Here is a 17,882-nt window from a genome sequence, read left to right as displayed (position 1 = left end):
ATATATAAGCAGCACTTGTCTATAAGCCATGGGTGTCCACTTTGTACATGAGATATTTACACACAAAGATTTTTGAAACTTTTAATTAAATGCGTACTGGTAACATGCACAAATACGTAGCAAATGTTTTTTTCTGAACTGTGCCTGTAACACGGTTGGTAAAAAAAAAAAAACAGAGATGAAGTTCTTGCTCTTCTTTCTTTGATTTGATTGTGACCTGTTCGGTAACTTCGTTGGTCAGATTTTTTTTTTTAACCTTTATTTATACAAGTAGTCTTGTTGAGTCACGAGGACCCACCCCCCAAGAGAGATGTGTATTGGGCAGCTATGTAGCACCCGGGTGTGACGAGGCTAAATGTTCTGGCGGCAGGAAGCTTGTTACCCTATCAAAATAAAATCCATAAATTAGCCGTAGCATTGTATAAGCCGCGGGGTTCAAAGCATGTGGAAAAAAGTAGCAGCTTTTAGTCTGGAAATTACAGTGCATGTGAGTTTATTTAAATTGTAGCCACTCCATCAGATATTTTACTAACACAGCAGCAGTGAGCAATGAATTTAAAGAGAATAGTTTGAACCTGAGATCCTTGTGACGTTTCCTGCCTTCTTTCTCTTCCAGGTGGTTGGCGGTCTCGATATACACAAAAAGATGGTGGTGGACGTGTGAGCGCCCCCCGCCTCCCCTACGCTGACTCCCCCTCCTTGCCCTCGACACTCGCTTTCTCCACAATCTGAAGTTCTGCTAAAGACATCAGGCGAAACGCTCTGTGTGTAACTCAATGGAAGTATTCTGTCTTTCTCTCTCTGGAGCCACCTTTTCTTTCAGAACCACGGGCCTCGTGAAGCCAACTTTGAAGTGTTATTGAACTGTCGATCCTCAATAACCCGCTCGTAGCACATCGAGACTGAAGGGCGTCCGTTACTCAAGAGCACCTCCGGTTTGGGTGAGAGGGCAGGAAAGAGGGAAAGGGGGGTGCAGTGAAGAGGCTGGTTGGCTTGTTCATATTTCATCCTTTTTTCTTTTTTTGTTAAGCGTTTATTTTTTATATTTATTTTTTTGTTCTTGTCTTTTATAAAGAAGAAAAAAATACAAGTATATCTCCGGTTGTTTTTGTGAGAGGAAGTGTGAAGTGTTTGAACCGTCGGGTATGAAGTGCCAACCAGAACATATCCACACACACCAGTTCAGCTTTTTACCCTCCGCGGTCGCCACACTTCCACCTGCACCACTGCACCACCGTCACGTTAGATCCAGAACGTTGGTTCACATTTTCTCTTCGTCTCGCTCGCGCAGTTTGAACCAACCAGTAAAGCTTCCAGCCGCTCTCGGTTAGCAAAGCAACTCCTTTTTTTTTTTTTTTTGCAACAAATCTGCTAGTTTTATTTATATTTAAGAACTTTTTTTTTTTGGTGGTGGTGGAGATTCTCCTTGTTTCCTGTCGTAAAATTCTAGGTAGATAAATTAATGCCAAGAAAATGTCTTTCCAAATAAAGAAAAATTACAAAAAAATAAATTAACGGTGGCTTCAAACGGAGACGTGGTTTATTCCGTAAAAGCGTCCGTAAGATGATCTCGAACGAACCGAAGCTCGGTTCTCGCTGTCGCCGCCGCGAGGACAAAGCGATGTAAGCGACTTACCTGCAGGCAGCATTTCTGAACCAGTATGTGTATATTAGGTCGTCGGTGTGTCCTCATCTTGTCGATCGGGTCAGGGAGGGGGGTCCGTCTCTGCTCGAGCCATTCTGGATGTCGGCTCCGATTCTCTTCCGCGCAGACACCTGAGATCTTAACGCGTTAGCATGATCAGTGTGCAGCTTGGTAGCTTTAGGGTTTTCTTTGGAGCGTGTACATTTCAAAAGTTGGCTTCCACTTCCACTTCCTGTTCACTCATTAAACCCAAATTCAACCTTTAGTTTGAGGACAAATGCTTCCTGCTGTAAACTGCATCGGGATAAGTGTTGGTTTTGCTGCGGACACCAACTGCTGGTTTTAACAGGTAGTTTCAGTCAGATCTGGAGTGCTCGACCCCCCCGCCCCCACCTCCCCACCCCAAAGCTCTGCACGGCTTGGGCCTCCCTGTGCTTGCATGACATGGAAGTATATTATTTTGTTGTGCATGTAGATCAATTTTTTGAACTAAAACTCTTGTTTACACATGAATGGTGATGTTAATATATTTAAGAACTTAACGGTATACAATATGGATGTTGCCAAACTTTGGTAAATGTACACATATTCTGAGCGGTAATCCAAATGAACTGAACTACATGTAAGTTTTTGTATTTTACCCGGGTCAGCGAGATGCTTCGATTCCAGTCAAAGTTGCATATCTGATCCTGTCTCAAACTGCCACACACTGTACTCAGCTTAAAGGGGAAATTTGATGTTTTTGTTTTTTTTCTTTTTGTATATAAGTATTTGTTAAATGCAGTTCTGGCTCTCTGTTCTTTGTATAGTTCAGACCGCGCTTTAGTTTGTAAGTACTACTTTTCTCAGAGGGGCTTGGGTTTTCTTTTACGTTTGTGTGGGAGTATCTGAAAAGATAAAAGTTTGAGAAAGCGTTTTTCCCTTTTTCTGCATGCTGCATATTCTGCTGTGGGACTGTTGGAAACTTGATACTGTATGAAAATGAAATAAAATTTAAGTAAACTTTAATATGTTGTAAGTATTCAGACTGTCATTGTTCTTTTCAAACCTCGACCTGAAGATGCCACTAATGAGACCATCTGTCAGATGTCGGTGGTTCTAGCAGAGAACATCTCGGTACGAAGGAAACATGTCGATGACAAAGTTCATCAAAACCCGAGGAGCTGAAACCACGAGCAAAACATCCACCATCTTTACCTGCCTCTTCCTTTGCTGCTCACATGGGTCAGTGGGAGAGGTGGGGACACATGGACAGGTCTCCAGTCCATCACAGGGACACATTGAGACAAACAACCATTTACCTCTCACTTACACTTCGGGACAATTTAGTTACCCATCACCCATCATGTCTGTGGGAGGAAACTCATGCATGCACGGAGAGAACATGCAAAGGTCCTGAGCCAGGATTTGATCAGGTGACTATTTCGCTGAGAGGCAACAGCTCTACCAACTGCACCACCGTGCAGCCCCAAACAAAACTATTCCCCGACTTTGCAGCAGAAAAAAAAAATGCTTTTTTTTCATGCATTGTCGTGTTTTTATTAAAAAGGTGTAATTCTACAAAAATTCTTCAAAAAAAATGGAATGGGGTTTTTTTTTTTTTTTTAAACCTAATAACTATAAAACTGAAAATATGTATTCAGCCCCCAACACTGAGTAAAGGTGCATCTACAAAAAATTAAACGAGTTTTTTTTTTTTGTCAAGTCACTTCAGAAAGTGAAACTCGTCTATTACATTAAAGAGTGAAGAATTTCAACCCTTTCTTGTAATTTTCATTATTATAACTTACAAATAATGAAAAACCTAAATTTTGTGTCTCATAAAATTAGAATATTGTGAAGAGCTTCAACGTTGTAAACTCCTGGTGTCTCACCCTGATCCGCTGATTAACTCCTGGACATGAGCTACAAATGTCTCATTCCTCAAGTCCAGCCACTCCTGAACCAGACGTCAGAAGTGTCTTACCTGCTGAGGAGACAAAGAACTGGACTGTCTCTCAGTGGTCCAATGTCCTCTTCAGATGAAAGGACATTTTCATGTCATTTGTAAATCAAGCTCCCAGAGTCTGGAGGAAGAACGGAGAGGTCCAGAATCCACGCTGTTGAAGTCCAGAGTGAAGTTTCCACAGCCAGTGATGGTTTGGGGGAGTATCCTCTGCTGGTGCTGGTCCACTGTATTTTCTGAAGTCCACAGTCCACGCAGCATCTAGCAGGACATTTTAGAGACTTCATGCTTCCTTCTGATGACGAGCTTCAAGGAGATGCTGGTTTCATTTTCCAGCAGGACTCGGCACCGGCCCACACTGACAAAGGAACCAGACGCTGGCTGAGGAATATTCTAATTTCCATCCATTATCTTTTACCCGCTTCTTCCATTTTGGGTCATGGGGTCGCCGGTGCCCATGTCCAGCAATCACTGTGCGAGGGGCGGGGGACACCCTGGACAGGTGCAAGTCCATCACAGGGACACAGAGACAACCATTCTCTCTCACTCACACCTAGGGACAATTTAGAGTTGCCAATCAGCCTAACATGCATGTTTTTGGTCTGTGGGAGGAAACTGGAGTACCTGGAGAAAACCCACGCATGCACGGAGAGAACATGCAAATTCCACCCAGAAAGACACCCAGACTGGGATTTGAACCAGAGACCTGCGCGCTGAGAGTTAGCAGCTCTACCACTTGCACCACCGTGTTGCCCCTTTCAGACATTCAGTTTTGGATTTTCTTCATCTGTAAGTTATAATAATCAAAATTACAAGAAATAAACACTTGAAATATTTAACTTCATGTGCACTGAATCACTTTCTAAAATGTTTGACAAAAACTCCCTTTAGCTCAGTTTCTCAGTCCCTGCTGATGAAGGTGGATCCCACAGCATGATGCTGCCTCCACCATGCTTCACTGTAAAGGTGTCGGCATGCTGACAGGTGATCATTTGTCTCAGGTGTTGATCTTGATGTTTGTGCTCTTCCATGAAGTCCTGCTCTGTGCAGCTTCTAGTGGTCCCAAGAACATTTATTTAATCAAATTAACAATTAAAGGCAATAAAACAGATGAGTACTTTAGCAGCTGTTTGTCTTGATTTAATTCGACATCCTTGATTTTTGGTTAGAAATGTGATTATCCTAAATTTTTAGATTGTTTTAGTGGGTTAAGAAAAATTTTTCAAAGTATCATTTGTCAATAAACTGTTATTCAGGACACGGCAGATCCCACATGTAAAAAAAAAACTACTGAACTTCTATAGTTGAAAACTTTCCTTCTGCCCAGGTGTGGAGATTCAAAGGATTTTTATTTATTTGCCAACAAACATTTTTCACTGCTTGCCAATAAAAAGCTACTTGATACTTGATGGAGACACAATCAGAGGTTTGGTTTGAAAAACCGTGACATTCCTGCTTGGCCATCAACCAAAACCCTTAGAAATAACTTGCTGAGTCATCGTTTGCCCAATGCTGATTCACACATCAGGCACTTCATACGTCTTTAGTTCCTTTGTGTATTTATTTACAGAACTTTACCACCAGCAGTCCATTAAAGTGTGAATTAGAATTTATTTTCTGCATCTGGTGAGAACGAACGAGGCGTCGATCTGAACCCATCACAGGTCCTCAAAGGAAAACCTGATCCAGCCCATCATGGTTCAGAACCTCTCTGCAGTCCTGCTGGCCACCACTCTGATGTTCCCGTAAACCTTTGAAGGTGGACTTCCTGTAGGGGCACACGCAGTTAAAGGTCAGTTCTCAGCACTTGTGGAGCCGGAGCTGACCCAAAAGAAAACTCACCTAAAATTAAGTTGCAGATTGCCGTCCGAGCCATCTTGATATTCTGGAAAGAACCTAAAATGTGGACTTTCCTGTACAGACACACAAAATGTCACATTAGTTCTAGATGCTGCAGAACGTCTCACGTTCAACTCGTCAGTGAAGGTTCAACGACACCGGATCACTTACGTGTCTGCGAGCACAATACGAGTTTTTGTCACATTTTCGATTGTGAATTTAGTTTTTCCTCCTTTCCCTGCTATTCTTCCAATGGCCCTGGACAGGTGGTCACCCTTCAGAGGTTTTACTGCATAAACAAGAGGTTTGACACTGAAATTAACTAACCTGCGGGGGGGGACAGGTGAAATACATGCACAGGCTGAAAACAAACAGGAGAGCTCTGCTGTTCTTACCGTCTGTCACGTCAAAACTTTCCAGGAAGAGTTCATCTAATCTGATGAGAGCCATCGCATCCTGCAAGAAGAAGCTGAGGGTTACCTCAAACAATCATTGGGGGGGCTGTTAAAATCTGTTTATTCCTCCAAATTTCAACAACGCCAACAAAACATCTGCTGTCTTTAAAACACTTGAAACAGACAGAGTATCCCTGCTGTACATTAGTCCCTAAACACTTCGCTCTTTCCCGGTTTTTCAAAGTAAGATTGAAAATGAGAAAATAAAAAAATAATAAAAATGTACACGACACACGATTGTCAACTTTAATATTACTCACGTGATTGGGACAGTACCGGATACAGTACAGTAAAAAGTTAACTAAGTTAAATAAAATACTTTGGCCAGGTGCCGCCATTGTGTAATTTTCTCTTAATAAGCATGCACTGTATCCCCGCTCATAAGGACTACATTTCCCAGGAGCCAACAGAACAAACCACAAAAAGCCAGAGCAGAACCGGACCTCCAGACCCAAATGGCGAATCTGAGAGCTGCTAGACGGCCCACAAGGACTTCTGAGCGGGGGTGCCGTCGTAGGTTCGGCCTCTCTTCGGAGCCCACCAGGACTTTTTTCATCTATCGGACCACTCAATGAGACCACCGGTCCCTCGCCGGCCACCCCAAGGTCCACCCCCCAAAATGCGCTTCGGCGCTCAAGGGCTGCACAGAACCGGACTCCCAGACTCATCTGTGAACCCGAAAGCTACTAGCTGGCCCACGAGGACCCCCAAGCGGGGAATCGCCATCTGTAGATCCGGCACTCCCTCCAGAGCCCACCGCCACTACCCCAAACCAGAGAGCCGACCAGAACTGACAGGGTATGTCTGCAGAAACAGAACCAAGTCGGAGCAGAACTGAGCTGCTGCTGTTCTGCCAGAAGGATGAGTAAAATTTAGTAGCTACAGAGTACTCTATGTATGTTGTTAAAATGACGTAGATTTAAGAGTTTAGAACAGGGCTATTCAACTGGAGGCCCGCGGGCCATTTCATTTAAAAAAAAGTATTTTGGGGGAGTTCTGTTTATTGCATTTGCTTCATTGCAATAAAACAAACTAATTTAAAAGGTAACAGATCATTGTAAAACTTGGTTTATTTACATAATAACTTTAATCATAATAATCATAATGACAACCTAGCTGCTTTTTGTTACTTTTCCTTTTAAATATTTTATTTTCACCTTTCATCCTTTATGATTTGTCTATTGATGGCTTTGCTGTCCACTATTGTCATCATTCTTTGATAAATAAATCAGGTCTCTCTTGTAAATGAGTCCCCGAGGCTCAATGGGATTAACCTGTCTAAATAAAGGTCGAATGAAAAATCACTGGATGTTCGGCCCCCGAGCTGCTGGCTTTCAGAAACTGTGGCCCACTGAGCAGTTTTGTTGAATAGCTCTGGTTTAGAACATTGCAAGAGTGTGGGAAGGTTTTCTAAAGCCTTAATATATTTATAAATACTAAAATAAATATAATGTTGTTACTTCGCAGATTTTCACTTATTGCAGTGGGGTCTGGAACTGTACTGCTGATTTATCATGGCTTATTCCAAAATACCTCTGACTTGACATCAAGTGTTGCATAAAAACTAGAGATGGAGAAACTAACCTGCACCAAATTTAACCAAATGATATGCGACACTTGATTACTGAGAAGGAAGATGCAGCTGCTACAACCTGTAACCAACAATTTAGTTTTAAGTGATACAAGTCTTCTATATAGGGCAGCACGGTAGAGCTGCTGCCTCTCAGCGAGCAGGTCCCTGGTTCAAACCCCGGTCCAGGGGCCTTTCTGGGTGGAGTTTGCATGTTCTCTCCGTGCATGCGTGGGTTTTCTCCGGGTGCTCCGGTTTCCTCCCACAGTCCAAAAACATGCATGTTAGGTTGATTGGTAACTCTAAATTGTCCCTAGGTGTGAGTGAGAGAGTGAATGGTTGTTTGTCTCGTTTGTCTCTATGTGGCCCTGTGATGGACTTGCGACCCGTCCAGGGTGTACCCCGCCCCTCGCACAGTGATTGCTGGACATGGGCACCAGCGACCCCCTTGACCCAAAATGGAATAAACGGGTAAAGAAAATGGATGGATGGAAGTCTTCTATATAGTATTTAAGTGTATGGTTTATTTAAGGAGTTGTTAAATGTATATTTAAATTTTGGGGTTAATGTGTATTATTCATTTAACAAAATGTAATTGTTTTAAATCGCGTGCTGTATATCAGCCATTGAATGCCCTGATTCCTAAACTCACATCAGTCAACAATAAAAACATCCAGAATCATCTGAATTAACTGGGTTCTGCAGAAACAAGAAGCTGCAGGTTCACAGAAACTCACTTCAACCTGAAATCCAAGAACAAATGCTCGGACAAAGTCTGCTGCCTTTGTGAGCGCGCTGATGTCCTGAGTTTCTTTACACGTCTGAAAGACAGAAGGTAAGACGATGATGATGATGGTGCTCTAGACGAGCATCACTGAGTCAGACGTGCTGAGAAACTTACTTTGATTTCAACATTCCTGGTTTTAAGGTTAAATCTGACTTGAAGCTGTAAATTCTCCACAATTGGAGTGAAGATCTTTAGCCAGTTTTCTTTAAGCGGGGTGTATCTGTGAGCAGGAACGGAAACTTTAATCATCTCATCCGGCCCCTGAAACACACACAACAATTACCAGACCAAAACAACTTTAGAAGGAAAACAGAACTTATTGACAAAAACAATCAGTTCTGTCTATAGAAATATCAACATAAGCACTGAATCAACTCAGTATTTCACAAACAGTGCATCCATGTTTATCTGTGGCTCGTTAACGTTAGTTCAAGGTTTTCCATGTGAACTGATGAGAAGGGGAATTTAATTTCTGATGCTAACTCTAATGTAGTTGCAAATTAATCTGAGATATGTAAAGTAAAACATCAACATTGACTTCTGTCAGGTTTCATGTCTTTACTGCGCATGCGCAACGCAAAAACTATCTCGGTTAAAGGAACAGAGCGAACGGATATGAAATCCCAACAGTGAATAAATACATAACTACATTATAATAATGTATAAAAACAGACGCACAAAGTATTTTTACCTGTAATTTGTCGCTTGAAATCGGTGGAAAGTGCGGCCGTTTGTTGTCCACGCCGTCCTCGGTGTCCATCATGTCCGCTCTCTTTTCGCGTTTCCGTTTCTGACTCCTTGCGGGCCTCTTCACCTCCGTGAACGGCTCCTCCTCATCTTTACTCCCCGCGGCGGCTTCAGCGACCGGACGTGGAGTTTTATCTGCGTCCATCGCGAAGGCGTTTTAAAAACTCAAATTATGAAGTAAAAACTGAAGCTGGCTCTGGCTAGGAGGCATCAGGGTGTCCTCGTGCAACATAAAAGGACCCAAACAGCTATAAAATTACCGCCTGAACATTCAAAAAAAGTAAATAAATAGTGCCATAAATGCACTACCTACACGTTTAAAGAAGTATATTGGGTGTAATTTACTTTCAAGTATCAACTTATTTTTTTGTGTATATAACGTTGATATTTTAAATACGCAAACTTTTAGTCAGGCATTCCTTTGGACAGCTGCGGGCTTAAAGTAGCTGGGGGTGGCTACTAGGCTGAACCACTGCAACACAGAAACATTGAACGTTGTTTATTTTGTAGTGGATGTTATTTTTTTGTGGTACATTTGTACAGTTTTACAGAGAAAACCCGCTCCGTGAAAATGTCCTCTCCGCTTTCAAAGCCTCAGATAATCGCTCACATTCAGAGGAGTTTAAACTACACGGTGTTTGACAGCAAATGGATTCCCTGCAGCGCAAAGTTTGTGTGTTTGGGGAACTTTCCCAGAGGAACGGGAGTGATCCAAATTTACGAGGTGCAGCACGGAGAGGCTCAGCTCATCTCCGAGGTAGTCCCACATCTCTGTGTGCAGAACTTGTTAAATATCCGGGTTTTCCCGGAGCTAACTATTTAACCAGGCGTATCCATGGCAACAGGCAGCCGGTAGCGAAAACTCACGAGCTCTGCAATATAGTTGCTGCTTATTGTATGGCAAATACAAGATATCTTTTATAAATAAACGTATAAGTATAAACAAATCATCATTAGCTGTTGTTTCATATGATTAATAGCTATATATAATAAGTCTGGGTGACGTCTGTCTGCATGTGTGGGTTTATTAAATAAACACTGGTCCTGTATGAGACAATTATTATACTAGGAGGTCAGGGATGGAGCTGTTCAACAAGTTTTTATGGTTTGACACCCTTTTCCTTTATTTGTTTCGGTGCTCTTGTCGTTTTAACATGGCTTGTTTAAATGTCACTAACTAAACAGTCTTCTATTCTTCAGGTGGAGAAACCCAAACCTTTAAAATGTGGAACGTTTGGAGCCTCGACTCTTCAGCAAAGACACTTAGCAACTGGGGATTTTGATGGAAATCTCAATATTTGGTAATAATTCATTCAAACCTGCTCATACCACATCGTCTCTGTCTTTCCAGTATATATTGTGTGAAACGTTTAAATGTTTGGATTGATGCTGGAGACAAACCAGCTCCTTCTCTTAAGTAATCTGAAACGTCTTTTAGTGCCTAACGTTCACCCGAGTAAATAAAAACACTGTAAAGATTGACTTTTGACTAAAGAGAGTTATTTGTTATCTTTGTTATCATCCACAGGAGTCTGGAGGCGCCCGAGGTGCCACTTTACTCCGTTAAGGCCCACAAAGAAATCGTGAACAGTATTGATGGAGTCGGTGGTTTGGGGGTTGGTGACGGGGCTCCTGAGGTCGTCACTGGAAGCAGAGACGGTGAGTGTTCAGATTTTGATGTTTCTGGTTGTGAAAGCTTTGATTTGAAGTAGGTGAGACTCTGCTGTGGGTTGCAGGGACAGTAAAGGTGTGGGACCCCCGGCAGAAGGACTCACCTGTGGCCAACATGGAGCCTGTAGAAGGAGAGCCCAGGAGGGACTGCTGGACTGTCGCATTTGGTAAGAGAAGTGTTCTTCACAGCAGACAACATGTCAGGTCTCCTTGGGTTCTTCACTCAACTATTTTTATATTAAAAGTCTGAATCGTTCAGATTGAGTTTATTTACCATTTCTGTTGTAAAAACATTCATCTAAAATATTGACATGTTAATTTTCACGTTAAAAAGAGGAACCATTAGAGAATGCCTGTATTGTAACAACTTATTGAAGGAGTTCTCTTCCTCCTGTAACACGTCACAGATTAATCCAATAATTCTCAGTCAGGTCATCTGGACAGTAGTTCCTCAGACTGATGAAGTCCTCTGGATAGAGGGTGAAACGTCTCTATAAAAAAGAAACTGTCCAGATGACCTGACGGAGAATTATTGGATTTGATACCTGGATGATTGAGCATGAACTTTGTTGTCACAGATTAACTTTTGTTTTCTTCACAATTTAAACCACATTTTATTTTCAGATGCTAAATGAAATACTTCTGTGAATCTGTAATTTTTTACGAAATAAAACAGAACAAATAAACAAAAATCGTCCTACATAAGGGCTTATTCCATAATCTTTATCCTTGTAGGATTTTAAAGTGTGATCACTGGGTTTGACATATTTTGAGGCTTTTATTCTGAAACTGAAATGTGTATTGCTGATAACCATGAGTTTTTACATTGACAATAGAAAACTAAACAATGTAAATGCCTGTCTTACAAACCAAGTGACAATACTAAAGTGGTTTATTTTTCTGTTTTTATAATAAATACACGTTCATCCTTCCTATGCAAGAGCAGGTTTTCATTCAGAAGAAAAGCAGCAGCATGATAAATGGACTGCACCTTTCTGCCCAACCAGAATAATCAAAGCTCTTTACAGCACAATCTGTGCCCTCATCCACACACATTCAATTTTTTTCAGTTCAATTCAGTTTATTTATATAGCATCAAGTCACAACAGAAGTCGTCTCAGGGCACCGAACAGAAACATTCATATATAAAAATAATAATTTAATAATATTTCTCTGAGGAGCAGACTGCTTTGAGTTTAACTCCATCACAGAACTCTCATCTTGAACAAGCATGAAGGCGACAGTGGAAAGGAAAAACTCCCTCATGAGGAAGAAACCTTTAGCAGAACCAGGCTCAGGACAAGCGGCCATCTGCTTCAACAGGCTGGGTTTGGTAGGAACAGATACACAATGGCAGAACAAGAATCACATGTTAAGGTAGAAATAGTATCAAATGAAAACTATTCAGTTTTAACAATTCATTTAAGGAAATGAGGTCAATTTGTCCTCTAGTAGTTTAAGCTTAATGCAGTTTAACAAGCCAACCCTAATTATAGGATTTATCAAAAATGAAAGTCTGCATGTACATTCATACAGCACTCTACAAAGATAATCTGAATAAATCATTTTGTAGATATAATCAGGGTTTTAGATCACATTCATGCACCGATGGGACACACATCAGAGTCGGTGAGGGCTTCAGCAGTTCGGCCACTTTGATTTGTGTCTGCTGGTGGAATCGAACCCTCAACACTCTCATTGAAAGATGCCTGCTCTAACCACTAAGCCACAGCTGCCTGCAAAGACCTGAGACTTCCTGTCCACCAGTGAAAATAAAGACGTGTGAAAAAAGGTTGTAGGCTCAATCGTCCAGGTAGATAACCAAAAAAGGTTAAATCATGTCATCTGGACCACTTTCTTTAAGTGAGAAACGTTTCATCCCTCATCCAGAGGACTTCATCAGTCTACGGCCTGCCAACCAGATCTGTCCCATAGGTAGCCTTCACTGCTGTGTTTCAAGTCAACCTCCTGTTGGAAACTCAAAAGTAGGCTTTTAACACGTGCAAAACAATCAGTCATCATGTACAGCAATCGAATGTTTCAGGCCAGGTGGCCAACTTGCTACTCACAGAAACAGCCCGAGGACAGCCAAGGCCAAAGTGGTTCAGAAAAAAGATTGTAAGCTCAATTCCAGGTAGATAACACCAACAAAGGTTGTGTGAAGACTAGGTCTGTCACAATAACAAATTTTGCTGGGCAATTGTTTCAGAAATTATTGCGATAAACGATAATATTGTTTGAAATTTGACAATAATTAAAAATTATTGCCAAATTTAAGAAGAAATGTTTGTTCATTTGTTTTGCGTGTAGTACCGTTTTTCAACCACCAGATGGCAGTATAAGACAGTTTGAACCGAAGGATGGATAGTGAGGGAGCGAACTGCGTGTCCCTTTAAGAAAAATGGGAGAGAGGCCCCTTGACGTGACATGGGCTGTCTCTCTTCAGTTCTTAAAATGGCGGACGCTCGGTGTAGTTTGAGCTGTTTAGCATAGCATTTTTCACACAAAGCTTTTAATTTAAAAAATAGTAAACAAGTTCTTAGTTTATTTTTGCAGAGAAAAACTTTTTACACAAAGGCACGGGTTTCAACTGTGAATTTTGGAGCTTCGACAAGACGGAGGTTTGTTCCCGAGATCGGCCTGTTAGCTTAGGTCGCAGCTTAGCTTCTCAGCTTAGCTGCTTTTAACGATCCAAAAATGTGCTTTTGATCATTAAAATGGATTTCAAAGAGAAAGGGAGGGGTCAGTGAAGATCACCAGAGTTGAACCTTTTGTCATCCAGTGTCTTCAGCAGAAAGAGAGAGACACGAAGGAACGATAAAGCTGATAAATGAAAATTAGGTCGATAATTTTCATTTATCATACGAATAATTGATTTATTGTTTATTGTGACAGGCCTAGTGAAGACGTGTGAAGTTGTTGATCTTCTCTGTGTTTCACATGTACCCATCCTTTCAGGCCATGCGTTCAATGATCAGGACCGATGTGTGTGTGCCGGCTACGACAACGGGGACGTCAAACTGTTTGACCTGAGAAACATGTCCCTGCGGTGGGAGACCAACATCAAAAACGGGGTGAGATCCAACGCTGTGGGCCACCACAGCCAGAACATTATTCACACATCAAAACGTTCCATAACCTTTTCTACCTGGATTATTGAGCATGCATCAGGATGTTCCCTAACCTTCATCACTGTTAATGATTTGAATACAGTTCCAGTTCTTCTAGTCGAGTCATTCCCAAACTCCGAGTGCTGATGTTTTCTGATAACTCAGCATTTCTCATCCGAACATAATCTGAGGCTAAAACTGTGAGGTTTTAATTTGAAAGTTTTTGTGACTCGTCTGCAGCAGAAATATAAAATTTATCTTCTGAATATTAAATTATCTGACCTTGAGTATCATAATTTACCACTGGTGTAAGATAATCAAAGACACCTTCATTTAAACACCAGGTATTCTCTTCAAACTAACATAATCCAGTCAGTTCAAAGAGCCCAACGAAGAATAATTCAACTTTATGATTATCTGTGATTTGCTGCATAATCTGCGTCACCAGGGAGGATAACGGCCCCTTCACTAATTACAAAGCTGCTCTCACTTCCTCCTGATGTCACGTGAACATGTGGGTGTAGTTCGTGGTGGAGCCGTAACACCTGGTGGTGTTTTAACACTGTGAACAGGTGTGCTGCGTGGAGTTCGACAGGAAGGACATCAACATGAACAAGCTGGTTGCCACGTCACTGGAGGGCAAATTCCACGTGTTTGACATGAGGACGCAGCACCCCACCAAGGGCTTTGCCTCCGTCTCCGAAAAGGTAATTAACATGGGCGGGATGTTTGTATTCTGTCAATTAGGAACGACTGTCATTGAAATTCTTCAAATTGCACGAGGAAAGGGATGTGTTGGTTTGAGCGATTTCACAGATGGAAGTTTGTCCAACACCCTGAGAGGCAGAGAGTCTCTGAGGGGACAGACTTTTACTGCAAATATGTCTTCAGCACGAGTCTCAAGTTTTAGGAAGCAAACCTTCTTCTTTATTTTTAGGCTCATAAGTCCACCGTCTGGCAGGTGAGACATTTGCCCCAAAACAGAGACGTCTTCATGACTGCAGGGGGAGCTGGTAACCTGCATCTGTGGAAGTAGTAAGTTCCAGTTTCCATCAGTTCACGCTCCGACGGCTGCTTCCTGCTGGACTCTGACCCGTGCATCAATTGTGTCATTTTCAGTGAGTATCCTGCCAAAAGAAGCAAGAAGGACTCTGACGGTGTGGACGTGGGTGTAGCTGGTTCCATCAGCCTCTTGCAGAACGTCACTCTGTCCTCTCAGCCAATCGCCAGCCTGGACTGGAGCCCCGACAAGCAGGGCCTGTGCCTGTGCTCCGGTTTCGACCAGTCGGTCCGCGTCCTTATCGTCACAAAACTCAACCTGCTCTGAAGAAAGGACACGAACGCAGCACACTTATCTTTTGTCCAACAACTTTTTTCTGTTTGTGACGTTTAAAGTTGACGTCACACTAAATGTGTTTTGTTGTTTAAAGCTAACCCTAACACACAGAGAAGGAAGTGCTGCTGGACACAAACATCTGTTGACATCTGTACACGCAGGACAAAGACATGACTCAGACGTGTTGGATGTTTGTCCTCCCTGTGTGAGCATCGATGGGAAGGCTGATTGCAAATGTCACTTCTTTAGAAAGTTTCAGATCAAAAGTGTTTTTTTATTTTTAATTAAAACGTTTCTTTGCCTCTTCTGCCCTGTGTAACAAACACATGTCTTTTTGAACACACATCTTTTCCTGTCTGTCGTTGATTGTGGCGTAAACGCTCCTCGGCAGTGCGGTCTTCGACTTTTCATCCAGAGCATCGACACTTTTCTCGATGGAACCTGCAGACACGACCAGAGATGGGTACTTTAAAGTGACTGTGCTTGCACAGAAGTTTTACTGCTCAAACTGTTCTCACAAAGTCACATGACGTGTTTTTCTGTAGTATTTTTGTAAAATGGTCAGCAGTACTCACTCAGTCCCATGACTTTACCGTGTGCCACCAGGCTGGGCCCCATCTGTGGGGGGTCGTACCGCTCCTGTGACATCAGCATGTGGATCATCTCTCCGGTGATGGAGGCGTCTCCAAAGCTCTGCTAGGCCACGAGCCTCAGAAGAAATGTGCATTAAACGTCTCGGGCAGCCTTCAGGTCAGAGGCTCCAGCAGCTGAACGAGCTCGATGTCGGCATCATGGATCTGAACCACGAGTCAGCACATTTACATCGACTCAGCAGGACGACAATCATCCTTGAACAAATATTTTTAGATGCTCCAGATTCTAAAAGTGCAGCTGTACACTTTGCTTTGTGATGATCCAGTTGTGGAACAAATTCAAGAAGAAAAATGTTGTGAAGTTTTATAATTCAAAGAAACGTAAAGACAAACGAGTTTCTCGCGTTAGAGTGACATGTCTGGTCTTAGAAGCCTGAACTGACGGACTGACCTGTGGCTCCATGGTGATGACCTCTTGGTAGAGCTGCTTGGTCTGATCTTTGGTGTCTGTGGAGCACGAGAGGACCCGGGCCAGACCGAGCCGTGGTGCATGAGAGCTGCGGTTCAATGGGCCTGACGCTCTGACAGCTACAACACACACACACACAGGGCGTTAGTTTGTGACAGATTAGGTTTCACTGCAGAGACTTTAAACACGTTGGTGCTCTGACAGTCTCTTCTATTACACAGACAACAGTTTGGAGTGGACTCGGACCTGACGGACTCGGTGTAAGGGCTTACCCTCTGCTGTCTCGCCACTCTTCAGATCCTGCTCAGTGTTTGCTGGGAGCTTGGATTTACTGGTGCTGCTAGAAAGTTTGGCTGATGCCTCAACTTTCCCCCTGCAGGACAGATGACACAAAGTGTTGAAGTTAAAATTCAGCTCGTGGTTCGCACATATACAGAAAAACCAGAACAGTTGGAACATTTTTAATACCTTTTTGGGATATTCATGCCCCACATTCTTTGAATGAATGAACGTCACCCGCCATCTTTGTTGCCCGAGTTTTAGACTAGGACTGTTTTATGTTGAGCAATGATGAGTCTAGATTTGTTTTGCTCGAGCAATGAAAATATTAAACGTGTTCTTGGATCTTAGTGTCTGACGTACATTCAGTGATACTTTCTGAGAGTTTCATTAAAATGTGTCCAGCAGTTCATGATATACTTTGCTAACGTCGCAGACAGAAACATGGACAAAAAGACAGGAGAAAGAACTGGAAGTGGCAGAAATGAAGATGTTGAGGTTCACTACAGTAGAGACAAGGATGGATAAGATTAGAAATGAGATCATCAGAGGTACAGCACAGGTGGCACAACTGGGAGATAAAGTTAGAGACTGAGATGGTTTGGACATGTCCAGAGGAGGGAGACAGCAGTTTGGACATGTCCAGAGGAGGGACAGTGGGTATATTACTATTACTCACTACTATTCAGTAGCTTTCAACACCAGAGGATCTGTTTTGAACCTGTACACTCCACACTGATTTGTCATCATATTTGTTATCTGCATCGTTTTTATGTCTATATTTTTGATTTACTTCATTTTGTATATTGCTTCATGTGTTACCTGTTGTTCTGTCTGTACAGCACTTTGGTTGGCCTTGTCGCTGTTTTAAGTGCTCTATAAATAAAATGGTATGGTATGGAAAACTGGGACATGAATGATACAGGGAAACACTTGTATAACATTCAGAAAAAAGTAGAATACACAAGGAAAGCAGGAAGAAACAGGAGTCTAGAATCAATAATTACTTGTATCAGAATAGGCCATAATAAATCTCTTTAAATAATTAGAAACTATGCAATGGGACTTTGTGACAAATGCAATCTCCCTGAAATGGTTCAGTATGTTTTTATGGAATGTTCTGGTTATGAAATAGAAAGAAGCCATTTCCAAAAAGCAATAAAATGAACATTAAATTTACAATTTGTGAATTTTTAGTAGTGATGTCAGTAAAGTTAATTATCAAATTATTATTTTCTTGAAAAATACAAACTTCCATCCATCCATCCATTATCTTTACCCGCTTCTTCCATTTTGGGTCACGGGGGTCACTGGTGCCCATGTCCAGCAGTCACTGTGCGAGGGGCGGGGTACACCCTGGACAAGTCGCAAGTCCATCACAGGGACACATAGAGACAAATGAGACAAACAACCATTCACTCTCTCACTCACACCTA

General features: G+C 42.2%; 3 protein-coding genes across 3 annotated transcripts in view; 2 read left to right on the top strand and 1 right to left on the bottom strand.

The window, feature by feature from the left end:
- The window catches only part of ppp3r1a (protein phosphatase 3, regulatory subunit B, alpha a), a 60,995-nt gene extending 58,329 nt beyond the window's left edge, over positions 1 to 2,666 (top strand). The window contains exon 7 of the mRNA XM_037698045.1: positions 617 to 2,666. Within this exon, the coding sequence (XP_037553973.1) occupies positions 617 to 664 (48 nt within the window). The 3' untranslated portion in view covers positions 665 to 2,666. The remainder of the gene's footprint in view (positions 1 to 616) is intronic.
- A 2,254-nt stretch (positions 2,667 to 4,920) lies between these two features.
- pno1 (partner of NOB1 homolog) lies at positions 4,921 to 9,232 on the bottom strand. Its single transcript, XM_037687339.1, has 7 exons — positions 8,933 to 9,232; positions 8,356 to 8,502; positions 8,192 to 8,275; positions 5,825 to 5,885; positions 5,601 to 5,718; positions 5,433 to 5,503; positions 4,921 to 5,358 (listed from the first exon to the last, which is right to left on the bottom strand). Exons 1-7 carry the CDS (start codon positions 9,131 to 9,133, stop codon positions 5,291 to 5,293), a joined length of 750 nt encoding a protein of 249 aa, XP_037543267.1. The 5' UTR covers positions 9,134 to 9,232; the 3' UTR covers positions 4,921 to 5,290.
- Positions 9,233 to 9,553: 321 nt separating this feature from the next.
- Positions 9,554 to 15,108, top strand: dnaaf10 (dynein axonemal assembly factor 10). The gene is made up of 8 exons (XM_037687327.1): positions 9,554 to 9,745; positions 10,189 to 10,289; positions 10,517 to 10,647; positions 10,725 to 10,826; positions 13,618 to 13,733; positions 14,342 to 14,476; positions 14,707 to 14,804; positions 14,889 to 15,108. Exons 1-8 carry the CDS (start codon positions 9,560 to 9,562, stop codon positions 15,094 to 15,096), a joined length of 1,077 nt encoding a protein of 358 aa, XP_037543255.1. The 5' UTR covers positions 9,554 to 9,559; the 3' UTR covers positions 15,097 to 15,108.
- Positions 15,109 to 17,882: the final 2,774 nt, after the last annotated feature.

This window comes from Nematolebias whitei, chromosome 1 (genome assembly GCF_014905685.2).
Source record: "Nematolebias whitei isolate Nwh7 chromosome 1, NemWhi1, whole genome shotgun sequence".
NCBI lineage: Eukaryota > Metazoa > Chordata > Actinopteri > Cyprinodontiformes > Rivulidae > Nematolebias > Nematolebias whitei.
Note: the sequence above shows the minus strand (reverse complement) of the source record. Positions and strands in the feature narration are given on the sequence as shown.

Bases quoted from the DNA above. Each gene is read 5' to 3' on its own strand.
- pno1 (XM_037687339.1), bottom strand. From the start codon at position 9,133: ATGGACGCAGATAAAACTCCACGTCCGGTCGCTGAAGCCGCCGCGGGG. The intron at 8,276-8,355 runs GTAAGTTTCTCA...TCTGTCTTTCAG, and splicing joins CCAGGAATGTTGAAATCAAA to ACGTGTAAAGAAACTCAGGA. The intron at 5,719-5,824 runs GTAAGAACAGCA...TTGTTTATGCAG, and splicing joins AAGTTTTGACGTGACAGACG to TAAAACCTCTGAAGGGTGAC.
- dnaaf10 (XM_037687327.1), top strand. From the start codon at position 9,560: ATGTCCTCTCCGCTTTCAAAGCCTCAGATAATCGCTCACATTCAGAGG. The intron at 10,648-10,724 runs GTGAGTGTTCAG...TGTGGGTTGCAG, and splicing joins CGTCACTGGAAGCAGAGACG to GGACAGTAAAGGTGTGGGAC. The intron at 13,734-14,341 runs GTGAGATCCAAC...CACTGTGAACAG, and splicing joins AGACCAACATCAAAAACGGG to GTGTGCTGCGTGGAGTTCGA.